This window comes from Oncorhynchus mykiss, chromosome 7 (assembly GCF_057628025.1).
Source record: "Oncorhynchus mykiss isolate SJ-2025 chromosome 7, ASM5762802v1, whole genome shotgun sequence".
NCBI classification, from domain to species: Eukaryota; Metazoa; Chordata; class Actinopteri; order Salmoniformes; family Salmonidae; genus Oncorhynchus; species Oncorhynchus mykiss.
In genome coordinates, this window is record NC_143028.1 from 10,687,501 (window position 1) to 10,702,500 (window position 15,000).

A 15,000-nucleotide genomic window follows, 5' to 3' on the forward strand; every position below is an offset into this window, starting at 1 on the left:
CACACACTATTGCTGTAGACTACACACACACAATATTGCTGTAGACTACACACACACACACTATTGCTGTAGACTACACACACACTTTTGCTGTAGACTACACACACACTATTGCTGTAGACTACACACACTATTGCTGTAGACTACACACACACACACTACTGCCGTAGACTACACACACACACTACTGCTGCTGTAGACTACACACACACACTACTGCTGCTGTAGACTACACACACACACTACTGCTGCTGTAGACTACACACACACACACACACACACACACACACACTACTGCTGTAGACTACACACACACACACACACACACACACACACTACTGCTGTAGACTACACACACACACACACACACACACACACACACACACACACTACTGCTGTAGACTACACACACACACACACACACACACACACACACACACACACACACTACTGCTGCTGTAGACTACACACACACACTACTGCTGCTGTAGACTACACACACACACACTACTGCTGTAGACTACACACACACACTACTGCTGCTGTAGACTACACACGCCACACTACTGCTGTAGACTACACACACACACTACTGCTGCTGTAGACTACACACACACACTACTGCTGCTGTAGACTACACACACACACTACTGCTGCTGTAGACTACACACACACTACTGCTGTAGACTAAACACACACTACTGCTGCTGTAGACTACACACACACTACTGCTGTAGACTACACACACACTACTGCTGTAGACTAAACACACACACTACTGCTGTAGACTAAACACACGCTACTGCTGCTGTAGACTACACACACACTACTGCTGTAGACTACACACACACACTACTGCTGTAGACTAAACACACGCTACTGCTGCTGTAGACTACACACACACTACTGCTGTAGACTACACACACACACTACTGCTGTAGACTACACACACACTACTGCTGTAGACTACACACACACTACTGCTGTAGACTACACACACACACTACTGCTGTAGACTACACACACACTACTGCTGTAGACTACACACACACTACTGCTGTAGACTACACACACACACTACTGCTGCTGTAGACTACACACACACTACTGCTGTAGACTACACACACACACACTACTGCTGTAGACTACACACACACACACTACTGCTGTAGACTACACACACACTACTGCTGTAGACTACACACACACTACTGCTGTAGACTACACACACACACTACTACTGCTGTAGACTACACACACACACTACTGCTGCTGTAGACTACACACACACACACTACTGCTGTAGACTACACACACACACACTACTGCTGTAGACTACACACACACTACTGCTGCTGTAGACTACACACACACTACTGCTGTAGACTACACACACACTACTGCTGTAGACTACACACACACACTACTGCTGTAGACTACACACACACTACTGCTGTAGACTGCACACACACACTACTGCTGTAGACTGCACACACACACTACTGTTGTAGACTACACACACACTACTGCTGCTGTAGACTACACACACACTACTGCTGTAGACTACACACGCCACACTACTGCTGTAGACTACACACACACTACTGCTGTAGACTACACACACACTAAGGCTGTAGACTACACACACACTACTGCTGCTGTAGACTACACACACACTACTGCTGCTGTAGACTACACACACACTACTGCTGTAGACTACACACACACTACTGCTGTAGACTACACACACACACTACTGCTGTAGACTACACACACACACTACTGCTGTAGACTACACACACCACACTACTGCTGTAGACTACACACACACTACTGCTGCTGTAGACTACACACACATACTACTGCTGTTGACTACACACACACACACACACACACACACTACTGCTGTAGACTACACACACACACACTACTGCTGTAGACTACACACACACACACTATTGCTGTAGACTGCACACACACACTACTGCTGTAGACTACACACACACACTACTGCTGTAGACTACACACACACACACACACTACTGCTGTAGATTACACACACACACACACACACACACACACACACACACACACACACTACTGCTGTAGACTACACACACACACACACACACTACTGCTGTAGACTACACACACACACTACTGCTGTAGACTACACACACACTACTGCTGTAGACTACACACACACTATTGCTGTAGAATACACACACACACACTATTGCTGTAGACTACACACACACACTTTTGCTGTAGACTGCACACACACACTACTGCTGTAGACTACACACACACACTACTGCTGTAGACTACACACACACACACACTACTGCTGTAGATTACACACACACACACACACACACTACTGCTGTAGACTACACACACACACACACACTACTGCTGTAGACTACACACACACACTACTGCTGTAGACTACACACACACTACTGCTGTAGACTACACACACACTATTGCTGTAGACTACACACACACAATATTGCTGTAGACTACACACACACACACTATTGCTGTAGACTACACACACACTTTTGCTGTAGACTACACACACACTATTGCTGTAGACTACACACACTATTGCTGTAGACTACACACACACACACTACTGCCGTAGACTACACACACACACACTATTGCTGTAGACTACACACACACACTATTGCTGTAGACTACACACACACACTATTGCTGTAGACTACACACACACTACTGCTGTAGACTACACACACACTATTGCTGTAGACTACACACACACTATTGCTGTAGACTACACGCACACACACACACACTACTGCTGTAGACTACACACACACTATTGCTGTAGACTACACACACACACACTACTGCTGTAGACTACACACACACACATGTACATTCGCTAACAACATCTTATAATAAGGTGACTAGGCTCTAGAGCCGACTGTCAAACTGTCTATGAAGGTCAAGGAAAGGTTGAGCTTGATAGATTGTAGTTTATGCACCCTGCTCTCACAAATACACACACACACACACAAACGTATGTAGACACACACCACACACCCTCTCTTGCACACACACCTGTTGTAGGACTCGTGATTTATTTTCTAGTTGATTTTATGGCCCATTTCTTTATGACTCATCTATGTGGTTTATATCACTGATGTTATTAGGAGACTAGAGAGGTCGCATAGGACAATAACATTAGCAGTGTGTGTGTGTTTGTCAGACCACTTAATGATATGTCTTTATTTTTGAGTAAGGTAACCATTTACAGTGCCTTGCGAAAGTATTCGGCCCCCTTGAACTTTGCGACCTTTTGCCACATTTCAGGCTTCAAACATAAAGATATAAAACTGTATTTTTTTGTGAAGAATCAACAACAAGTGGGACACAATCATGAAGTGGAACGACATTTATTGGATATTTCAAACTTTTTTAACAAATCAAAAACTGAAAACTTGGGCGTGCAAAATTATTCAGCCCCCTTAAGTTAATACTTTGTAGCGCCACCTTTTGCTGTGATTACAGCTGTAAGTCGCTTGGGGTATGTCTCTATCAGCATTTGTGAACAGCAGTTTTCAGTTCTTTCCACAGATTCTCGATTGGATTCAGGTCTGGACTTTGACTTGGCCATTCTAACACCTGGATATGTTTATTTTTGAACCATTCCATTGTAGATTTTGCTTTATGTTTTGGATCATTGTCTTGTTGGAAGACAAATCTCCGTCCCAGTCTCAGGTCTTTTGCAGACTCCATCAGGTTTTCTTCCAGAATGGTCCTGTATTTGGCTCCATCCATCTTCCCATCAATTTTAACCATCTTCCCTGTCCCTGCTGAAGAAAAGCAGGCCCAAACCATGATGCTGCCACCACCATGTTTGACAGTGGGGATGGTGTGTTCAGCTGTGTTGCTTTTACGCCAAACATAACGTTTTGCATTGTTGCCAAAAAGTTCAATTTTGGTTTCATCTGACCAGAGCACCTTCTTCCACATGTTTGGTGTGTCTCCCAGGTGGCTTGTGGCAAACTTTAAACAACACTTTTTATGGATATCTTTAAGAAATGGCTTTCTTCTTGCCACTCTTCCATAAAGGCCAAATTTGTGCAATATAAGACTGATTGGGACGGAGATTTGTCTTCCAACAAGACAATGATCCAAAGCATAAAGCAAAATCTACAATGGAATGGTTCAAAAATAAACATATCCAGGTGTTAGAATGGCCAAGTCAAAGTCCAGACCTGAATCCAATCGAGAATCTGTGGAAAGAACTGAAAACTGCTGTTCACAAATGCTCTCCATCCAACCTCACTGAGCTCGAGCTGTTTTGCAAGGAGGAATGGGAAAAAATGTCAGTCTCTCGATGTGCAAAACTGATAGAGACATACCCCAAGCGACTTACAGCTGTAATCGCAGCAAAAGGTGGCGCTACAAAGTATTAACTTAAGGGGGCTGAATAATTTTGGACGCCCATATTTTTCAGTTTTTGATTTGTTAAAAAAGTTTGAAATATCCAATAAATGTCGTTCCACTTCATGATTGTGTCCCACTTGTTGTTGATTCTTCACAAAAAAATACAGTTTTATATCTTTATGTTTGAAGCCTGAAATGTGGCAAAAGGTCGCAAAGTTCAAGGGGGCCGAATACTTTCGCAAGGCACTGTAAAAAGCAAACACTACAGATTTCTCTCTCTCTGTCTCTCTCTCTGCATGCTGAGTGTGTTTGGTGCATGCTGGGAATTGTGTGAGTGAGTGTGAGTGTTGTGTAGAGTTAGATATCTTGGTTTTTCTTTTACGTTTCCTTTTCTTGGTGCTATCTTTTTTTTCTTCCTGTGCACGATTAAGGTTATCATTAGTTTTATTTAGTTGTTGTGGTAGAATTAAGTATATATTTTTTTTGTGTCGAAATTACCCTGGTTTTGGCGGGATGGTGACTCACATGGGGACGCCATCCCTGTCACTTCGGCACGGCTTTAGGTGTGTTACTGAAGCTACTGTCACGGTGGAGGAGTTTCTGGTCGCCGTAGGAGAGAAGGTGGGATATGAGAATGTTGCTTATGTGTCACGGATGAATAAAGCTGTGGTGTATTTCTTAAAGAAGAGTGTCTGGTAGATGGGATGGTTGAGCATGGTGTACTTCTTATAGAAGAGTGTCTGGTTGATCGGATGGTTGAGCATGGTGTACTTCTTAAAGAAGAGTGTCTGGTTGATCGGATGGTTGAGCATGGTGTACTTTTTAAAGAAGAGTGTCTGGTTGATCGGATGGTTGAGCATGGTGTACTTCTTAAAGAAGATTGTCTTGTTGATCGGATGGTTGAGCATGGTGTACTTCTTAAAGAAGAGAGTCTGGTTGATCGTATGGTTGAGCATGGTGTACTTCTTAAAGAAGAGTGTCTTGTTGATCGGATGGTTGAGCATGGTGTACTTCTTAAAGAAGAGTGTCTGGTTGATCGGATGGTTGAGCATGGTGTACTTCTTAAAGAAGAGTGTCTGGTTGATCGGATGGTTGAGCATGGTGTACTTCTTAAAGAAGAGTGTCTGGTTGATCGTATGGTTGAGCATGGTGTAGTTCTTATAGAAGAGCGTCTTGTTGATCAGATGGTTGAGCATGGTGTACTTCTTAAAGGAGAGTGTCTAGTTGATCATATGGTTGAGCATGGTGTACTTCTTAAAGAAGCGTGTCTAGTTGATCGTATGGTTGAGCATGGTGTACTTCTTAAAGAAGAGTGTATGGTTGATCGGATGGTTGAGCATGGTGTACTTCTTAAAGAAGAGTGTCTGGTTGACCGGATGGTTGAGCATGGTGTACTTCTTAAAGAAGAGTGTCTGGTTGATCGTATGGTTGAGCATGGTGTACTTCTTAAAGAAGAGTGTCTGGTTGATCGGATGGTTGAGCATGGTGTACTTCTTAAAGAAGAGTGTCTGGTTGATTGGATGGTTGAGCATGGTGTACTTCTTAAAGAAGAGTGTCTGGTTGATCGTATGGTTGAGCATGGTGTACTTCTTAAAGAAGAGTGTCTGGTTGACCGGATGGTTGAGCATGGTGTACTTCTTAAAGAAGAGTGTCTGGTTGACCGGATGGTTGAGCATGGTGTACTTCTTAAAGAAGAGTGTCTGGTTGATCGGATGGTTGAGCATGGTGTACTTCTTAAAGAAGAGTGTCTGGTTGACCGGATGGTTGAGCATGGTGTACTTCTTATAGAAGAGTGTCTAGTTGATCGGATGGTTGAGCATGGTGTACTTCTTAAAGAAGAGTGTCTGGTTGACCGGATGGTTGAGCATGGTGTACTTCTTAAAGAAGAGAGTCTTGTTGATCAGATGGTTGAGCATGGTGTACTTCTTAAAGAAGAGTGTCTGGTTGATCGTATGGTTGAGCATGGTGTACTTCTTATAGAAGAGTGTCTTGTTGATCGGATGGTTGAGCATGGTGTACTTCTTAAAGAAGAGTGTCTTGTTTATCAGATGGTTGAGCATGGTGTACTTCTTATAGAAGAGTGTCTTGTAGATCATATGGTTGAGCATGGTGTACTTCTTACAGAAGAGTGTCTTGTAGATCATATGGTTGAGCATGGTGTACTTCTTATAGAAGAGTGTCTTGTAGATCATATGGTTGAGCATGGTATACTTCTTATAGAAGAGTGTCTTGTAGATCATATGGTTGAGCATGGTGTACTTCTTAAAGAAGAGAGTCTTGTAGATCATATGGTTGAGCATGGTGTACTTCTTATAGAAGAGTGTCTTGTAGATCAAATGGTTGAGCATGGTGTACTTCTTATAGAAGAGTGTCTTGTAGATCATATGGTTGAGCATGGTGTACTTCTTAAAGAAGAGTGTCTTGTAGATCATATGGTTGAGCATGGTGTACTTCTTATAGAAGAGTGTCTTGTTGATCGGATGATTGAGCATGGTGTACTTCTTAAAGAAGAGTGTCTTGTTGATCGTATGGTTGAGCATGGCGTACTTCTTATAGAAGAGTGTCTTGTTGATCGGATGATTGAGCATGGTGTACTTCTTAAAGGAGAGTGTCTAGTTGATCGGATGGTTGAGCATGGTGTACTTCTTAAAGAAGAGTGTCTTGTTGATCGTATGGTTGAGCATGGTGTACTTCTTAAAGAAGAGTGTCTTGTTGATCGTATGGTTGAGCATGGTGTAGTTCTTAAAGGAGAGAGTCTTGTTGATCGTATGGTTGAGCATGGTGTACTTCTTAAAGAAGAGTGTCTTGTTGATCGTATGGTTGAGCATGGTGTACTTCTTAAAGAAGAGTGTCTTGTTGATCGTATGGTTGAGCATGGTGTACTTCTTATAGAAGAGTGTCTTGTTGATCGTATGGTTGAGCATGGTGTACTTCTTAAAGAAGAGTGTCTTGTTGATCGTATGGTTGAGCATGGTGTACTTCTTAAAGAAGAGTGTATTGTAGATCGTATGGTTGAGCATGGTGTACTTCTTAAAGAAGAGTGTCTTGTTGATCGTATGGTTGAGCATGGTGTACTTCTTAAAGAAGAGTGTCTTGTTGATCGTATGGTTGAGCATGGTGTACTTCTTAAAGAAGAGTGTATTGTAGATCGTATGGTTGAGCATGGTGTACTTCTTAAAGAAGAGTGTCTTGTTGATCGTATGGTTGAGCATGGTGTACTTCTTAAAGAAGAGTGTCTTGTTGATCGTATGGTTGAGCATGGTGTACTTCTTAAAGAAGAGTGTCTGGTTGATCGGATGGTTGAGCATGGTGTACTTCTTAAAGAAGATTGTCTTGTTGATCGGATGGTTGAGCATGGTGTACTTCTTAAAGAAGAGTGTCTGGTTGATCGTATGGTTGAGCATGGTGTACTTCTTAAAGGAGAGTGTCTAGTTGATCGGATGGTTGAGCATGGTGTACTTCTTAAAGGAGAGAGTCTTGTTGATCGGATGGTTGAGCATGGTGTACTTCTTAAAGAAGAGTGTCTGGTTGATCGTATGGTTGAGCATGGTGTACTTCTTAAAGGAGAGTGTCTAGTTGATCGGATGGTTGAGCATGGTGTACTTCTTAAAGAAGAGTGTCTGGTTGATCGTATGGTTGAGCATGGTGTACTTCTTAAAGGAGAGTGTCTAGTTGATCGGATGGTTGAGCATGGTGTACTTCTTAAAGAAGAGTGTCTGGTTGATTGTATGGTTGAGCATGGTGTACTTCTTAAAGGAGAGTGTCTAGTTGATCGGATGGTTGAGCATGGTGTACTTCTTAAAGGAATGTTTATTCAAGTTACGCTGCTTTTTCAAATGTACCGCTGTTTATTCCCAATGAGCTATTGGAGCGCGAGTTATTGCGGTATGGGAAGTTTGCAAATTAAGGTTGTAAGGTTGTCCCGTTGGGTTGCAAACACCCGGCGTTGAAACAAGTTATGTCATTTCAAACACCCGGCATTGAAACAGGTAATGTCATTTCAAACACCCGGCATTGAAACAGGTAATGTCATTTCAAACACCCGGCATTGAAACAGGTAATGTCATTTCAAACACCTGGCATTGAAACAGATTATGTTGTTTCGGCGACAGGTGTTTATGTTTTTGGACTCACCGGAGGGAGAGGTGGTCCTCGTAACGCCTGGGCCCACTGATGTAGAGAGAGGTGGTCCTCGTAACGCCTGGGCCCACTGATGTAGAGAGAGGTGGTCCTCGTAACGCCTGGGCCCACTGATGTAGGGAGAGGTGGGCCTCGTAACGCCTGGGCCCACTGATGTAGAGAGAGGTGGTCCTCGTAACGCCTGGGCCCACTGATGTAGAGAGAGGTGGTCCTCGTAACGCCTGGGCCCACTGATGTAGAGAGAGGTGGTCCTCGTAACGCCTGGGCCCACTGATGTAGAGAGAGGTGGTCCTCGTAACGCCTGGGCCCACTGATGTAGGGAGAGGTGGGCCTCGTAACACCTGGGCCCACTGATGTAGAGAGAGGTGGTTCTCGTAATGCCTGGGCCCACTGATGTAGAGAGAGGTGGTTCTCGTAACGCCTGGGCCCACTGATGTAGAGAGAGGTGGTCCTCGTAACGCCTGGGCCCACTGATGTAGAGAGAGGTGGTCCTCATAACGCCTGGGCCCACTGATGTAGGGAGAGGTGGTCCTCATAACGCCTGGGCCCACTGATGTAGAGAGAGGTGGTCCTCATAACGCCTGGGCCCACTGATGTAGAGAGAGGTGGTCCTCGTAACGCCTGGGCCCACTGATGTAGAGAGAGGTGGTCCTCATAACGCCTGGGCCCACTGATGTAGAGAGAGGTGGGCCTCGTAACGCCTGGGCCCACTGATGTAGGGAGAGGTGGTCCTCGTAACGCCTGGGCCCACTGATGTAGAGAGAGGTGGGCCTCGTAACGCCTGGGCCCACTGATGTAGGGAGAGGTGGGCCTCGTAACGCCTGGGCCCACTGATGTAGAGAGAGGTGGGCCTCGTAACGCCTGGGCCCACTGATGTAGGGAGAGGTGGGCCTCGTAACGCCTGGGCCCACTGATGTAGAGAGAGGTGGTCCTCATAACGCCTGGGCCCACTGATGTAGAGAGAGGTGGGCCTCGTAATGCCTGGGCCCACTGATGTAGGGAGAGGTGGGCCGACAGTGGTTGAGCAGCCAAAAGCACCTGTTGCTGAGGAACAAGTTGTCCGTGTTGAAGGCACGGAGTTGAAACTTGTACCAGAGGAGAATGCTATGCAGCAGCAAAATATTGTTGTAGAAGGTAAGGACAGACCTGAAGAGCCATTTCCTCAGACTGGTGAGGAGTTGCCCAGTACGAGTGCTGGGGTACAGGAGGGGGTTCATGTGGAGCTAGTCTCCCAGGTAGTGGAGGAGATACCCACTACGAGTAATGGGGTACAGGAGGGGGTTCAGGTGGGGCTTGTCTCCCAGGTAGTGGAGGAGATGCCTGGTACGAGTGATGGGGTGAAGTGGGGAGTGTTGAGAGGGATGTGGTAGAAGGGAGTCAGTGGTCTGTGGCCTCAGTTGAGGAGGATCAGGAGAAGGATATGGATATCTCTCCTGATACGATAGCAGCTGATGAAGACTCAATTTACAGTCTAGAGGAGGTCAGTGGTTTCCTGGATCAGACTTTTGGGAAATCTGTCAAATTGGAAGATTTTTGGGATGTTGATAAATTTGTGAGGTCAGCTGTGATGTTACAGAAGATGGTGGGGTTAGACCAGTTGAGTGAGAAGAAGCGTTTTCGCTTGAGGAAATGTGCTACTGCTGTCACTGCAGAAAAAGGTAGTGGGAAATGTGGTCAGGTTCAGAGAAAATTAAAACAATGATGATGATCATGCTTCATAGGGTGTTTTTTCTCCTTGTCTGGTTTCTCTGTGGTTTCTTCTGCTTTTACTTTCTCTTTTCTATATGGAGATACTAAGGTCCTCTCAATATTAATGGGGGAAGGGACAGGAATAAGAGGGATTGGGTATTAGAAGTAGAGGTCGACTGATTGTGATTTTTCATCGCCGATACCTATACTGATTATTGGAGGACCAAAAAAAGCTGATACCGATTAATCGGACGATTTTTATTTTTTTGTAATAATGACAATTACAACAATACTGAATGAACATTTATTTTACCTTAATATAATATATCAATAAAATTCATTTAGCCTCAAATAAATAATGAAACATGTTCAATTTGGTTTAAATAATGCAAAAACAAAGTGTTGGAGAAGAAAGTAAAAGTGCAATATGTGCTATGTAAGAAAGCTAACGTTTCAGTTCCTTGCTCAGAACATGAGAACATATGAAAGCTGGTGGTTCCTTTTAACATGAGTCTTCAATATTCCCAGGTAAGAAGTTTTAGGTTGTAGTTATTATAAGAATTATAGGACTATTTCACTCTATACCATTTGTATTTCATATACCTTTGACTATTGGATGTTCTTATAGGCACTTTAGTATTGCCAGTTTAACAGAATAGCTTCCGTCCCTCTCCTCACCCCTACCTGGGCTCGAACCAGGAACACATCGACAACAGCCACCCTCGAAGCAGCGTTACCCATGCAGAGCAAGGGGAACAACTACTCCAAGTCTCGGAGCGAGTGACGTTTGAAACGCTATTAGCGCGCACCCCGCTAACTAGCTAGCCATTTCACATCGGTTACACTAGCCTCATCTCGGGAGGTGATAGGCTTGAAGTCATAAACAGCTCAATGCTTGAAGCACAGCGAAGAGCTGCTGGCAAACACACGTAAATGCTGCTTGAATGAATGCTTACGAGCCTACTGCTGCCTACCATCGCTCAGTCAGACTGCTCTATCAAATCATAGACTTAATTATAACATAATAACACACAGAAATACGAGCCTTAGGACATTAAGTAGAATCCGGAAACTATCATCTCGAAAACAAAACGTTTATTCTTTCACTGAAATACGGAACCGTTACGTATTTTATCTAACGGGTGGCATCCATAAGTCGAAATATTCCTGTTACGTTGCAACACCTTCAATGTTATGTCATAATTACGTAAAATGCAGTCATTGAAAATAAGAATGTGTTCTTAACTGACTTGCCTAGTTAAATAAAAATGAAATAAAGGTGTAAAAAATAAAATAGCAAAATCGTCTTCCAAAAATACAGATTTCCGATTGTTATGAAAACTTGAAATCGGCCCTAATTAATCGGCCATTCTGATTAATCGGTTGACCTCTAATTAGAAGTAATAAAACAGAAAAGGCTTAATGTAGTTTTTTCTACAGGAGACACATAGTGATGAGGCTAATGAGGTTGACTGGGGTATGTGGTGGGAAGGGCAGCATATACTCAGTCATGGTACTAATTTCAGTGCTGGGGTGGCAATTTTGCTTTCCTCAGGTTTAGGGGTGACTGTGGTATCTACAACAGAGATTGTCAATGGTCGGGTTTTATTGGTCAAGGTGGATGTTGTGTTTTTTTGTTTTTTTTATGTTTATGCTCCTAATGAGGGTACAGAGGGTATTGCTGTATTTGATCAAATAAAGGAAACCTTAAGACAGTGTGACCAAGAGGGGTGAATAGTTTTAGGGGGGGACTGGAATTCTACAGTAGATTTTACTGTTGACCTCATCTGCGGTCAGCCACTTGCCTGTCTGGTCTATTAACTGAGTTTGAGCTTTCTGATGTGTGGAGAGTAAGGAATGCAACAGTTAGGCAGTACACATGGTTAAAAGTTAAGGAAGGTGGTGTCAGTGCAGAAAGGTTAGACAGGTTGTATGTATCTGATCACTACTGTAGTAGGGTTGGAAGGTTAGACAGGTTATATGTATCTGATCACTACTGTAGTAGGGTTGGAAGGTTAGACAGGTTGTATGTATCTGATCACTACTGTAGTAGGGTTGGAAGGTGTGATATTACTCCTGTGGGTTTCTCTGATCACCATATTGTTACTGTTGATATTCACTTGTGCACAAAGGTCATCATCACCTTACTGGTATTTTAATGTTAAGTTGTTTGGTCCAGGTGCCTTCCCAAAAGGATGTTGGCGATCATTATACAAACTGCCTATTGATAAGAAGACAGCTGACCTGCAATGGAAGATAATACATTTGGATATAGCCACCAACATGCATCTGGTACACCTGGATCCTAGTGTTGGGGAGGGGTGACCATTCTCTGCTGAGTCTGAAACTCTGGCACATCTGTTTTTACAGTGTCCCAGGTTGGTCAGGATGATTGACCTGATCACTTCTTGGTTCTCAGCTCTGGGAGAGGTTTTCTCTTCCCAACTGTTTATATTTGGGCTAAAGTACAGGTTTAGTCGAATGGGTGTAGTTATTTTGCTTAATTTTGAGTCAGGGGCAGCTAAATTAGCAATATGGAAGACGTGAAAGAACAGTATTCGGGGACAGGGGTCTGTGGATGTGGTGGGAATGCTGCAGGGAATTTTGGCAGTGAGACTGAGGGTTGAGTTTACCTATTACAAACTGGTTAATAATATTGAACTGTTTATGAGTATATGGGGTATTCAAGGGCTGTTATGTTTAGTTACTGTGGAGGAGGATTTGGTGTTGTGCTTTTAATTGATGTGTAACCATGGTTTTAGATGAGTGTTTGTGTTGTGGGCTCCCAGACCCAATAACTCAAATCACTCTCTCTGTCTCTCACTCTCTCCGTTTCTCACTTGCTCTGTCTCTCTCACTCTGTCTCTGTCTCTCTATCTCTCTCACTCACTCTCTCTTTCTCTCTCTCCACCTCGCCAGGCGGTGAACCAAGCGGGGGCGGGGCCTTACAGTGAACAGATGACCTTCCAGACTCCAGCGACTAATCCCGACGCAGTCTCTTCTTTCTTCCTGCTTGACCAGCTCCAATCAGATCAGTCCCCCTCCACCTGCCTCTTCCTGAAGTGGGAGGAGCCTAACTGTAATGGGGCGGATATAACGTCTTACATCATCAGTCTGGACGATCAACTCATTACCGTGGAAACAGGAACCAGTCACCTGATCACTGACCTTCAGCCAGACAGCCAGTACAGGTACACACACACACACACACACACACACACTATTTCCAGTCCCAGCAGAATGTTCAGGGTTGTAATTGAGATTGCGTCTGAGATGATGTTGGTCCACTTAGCAGCACTAATAGCAGTAATCATGCCGTGTGTTTCTAGGAATTAAGTAAGGGAGTTGTGTGATTGGTTATTGTTCTCACTAAGCGTTTGTGATTCTGTGAGACAATGAGTAAAGTGTGTGTCAAGGGTGTGTGCGGCTATTCATGTTAGCAAATGTTTGTAGATCTGTATATGCATGCGTGTGTGTGTGTGTGTGCGTGTGCGTGTGCGTGTGCGTGTGTGGCTGTTATTGTCACCATATCACTGTTTTTCTTACCTAGTTGAGTTAGAATAACACTACTGACTGGGTAATACTGTCCCTCTTATGTATTTGAGTGCATTTGCATGTGTATCCATCAATCACTCCATCTGATTGGTTACAGTCCATTTCCCCTGGATACTGATTCATATCAAGACTAGAGGTCGACCGATTATGATTTTTCAACGCCGATACCGATTATTGGAGGACCAAAAAAGCCGCAATATGTGCCATGTAAGAAAGCTAACGTTTCAGTTCCTTGCTCAGAACATGAGAACATATGAAAGTTGGTGGTTCCTTTTAACATGAGTCTACAATATTCCCAGGTAAGAAGTTTAGGTTGTAGTTATTATAGGAATTATAGGACTATTTCCCTCTATACCATTTGTATTTCATTAACCTTTGACTATTGGATGTTCTTATAGGCACTTTAGTATTGCCAGTGTAACAGTATAGCTTCCGTGCCTCTCCTCTCTCCTCCCTGGGCTCGAACCAGCAACACAACGACAACAGCCACCATCGAAGCAGTGTTACCCATGCAGAGCAAGGGAAACAACCACACCAAGTGAAGTTTGAAACGCTATTAGCGCGCGCTAACACCAGCCTCATCTCGGGGGTTGATAGGTTTGAAGTCATAAACAGCGCAATGCTTGACGCACAACGAAGAGCTGCTGGAAAAACGCACGAAAGTGCCAACAGATACTTGTCAGTCAGATTATATTATAAACAGTAATATCATCAACCATCATCAACCATCATCAACCACCATCAACCATTTTTTGTTGTTGTTTTTTTACCCCCTTTTTCTCCCCAATTTCGTGGTGTCCAATTTTTAGTAGTTACTATCTTGTCTCATCGCTACAACTCCCGTACGGGCTCGGGAGAGACAAGGTTGAAAGTCTTAACAAAGCGCGCATCCAACCCGGAAGCCAGCCGTACCAATGTGTCGGAAGAAACACCGTGCACCTGGCAACCTTGGTTAGCGTGCACTGCGCCCGGCCCGCCACAGGAGTCGCTGGTGCTCGATGAGACAAGGATATCCATACCGGCCAAACCCTCACGACACTACGCCAATTGTGCGTCGCCCCACGGACCTCCTGGTCGCAGCCGGTTACGACAGAGCCTGGGCGCGAACCCAGAGTCTCTGCGCCACCCGGGAGGCTAACCATGTGTAGTTAACTAGTGATTATGATTGATTGTTTTTTACAAGATTAGTTTAAT

At 44.1% G+C, this 15,000-nt stretch overlaps 1 protein-coding gene across 3 annotated transcripts in view; it reads left to right on the forward strand.

Moving 5' to 3' along the window:
* fndc3ba (fibronectin type III domain containing 3Ba) overlaps positions 1 to 15,000 on the forward strand; it is a 167,913-nt gene that overhangs the window by 130,236 nt on the left and 22,677 nt on the right. For all 3 annotated transcript variants that reach the window (XM_090240245.1, XM_090240246.1, XM_090240244.1), the window contains exon 23: positions 13,171 to 13,442. In XM_090240245.1, coding sequence (XP_090096371.1) covers positions 13,171 to 13,442 — 272 coding nt within the window. The remainder of the gene's footprint in view (positions 1 to 13,170; positions 13,443 to 15,000) is intronic.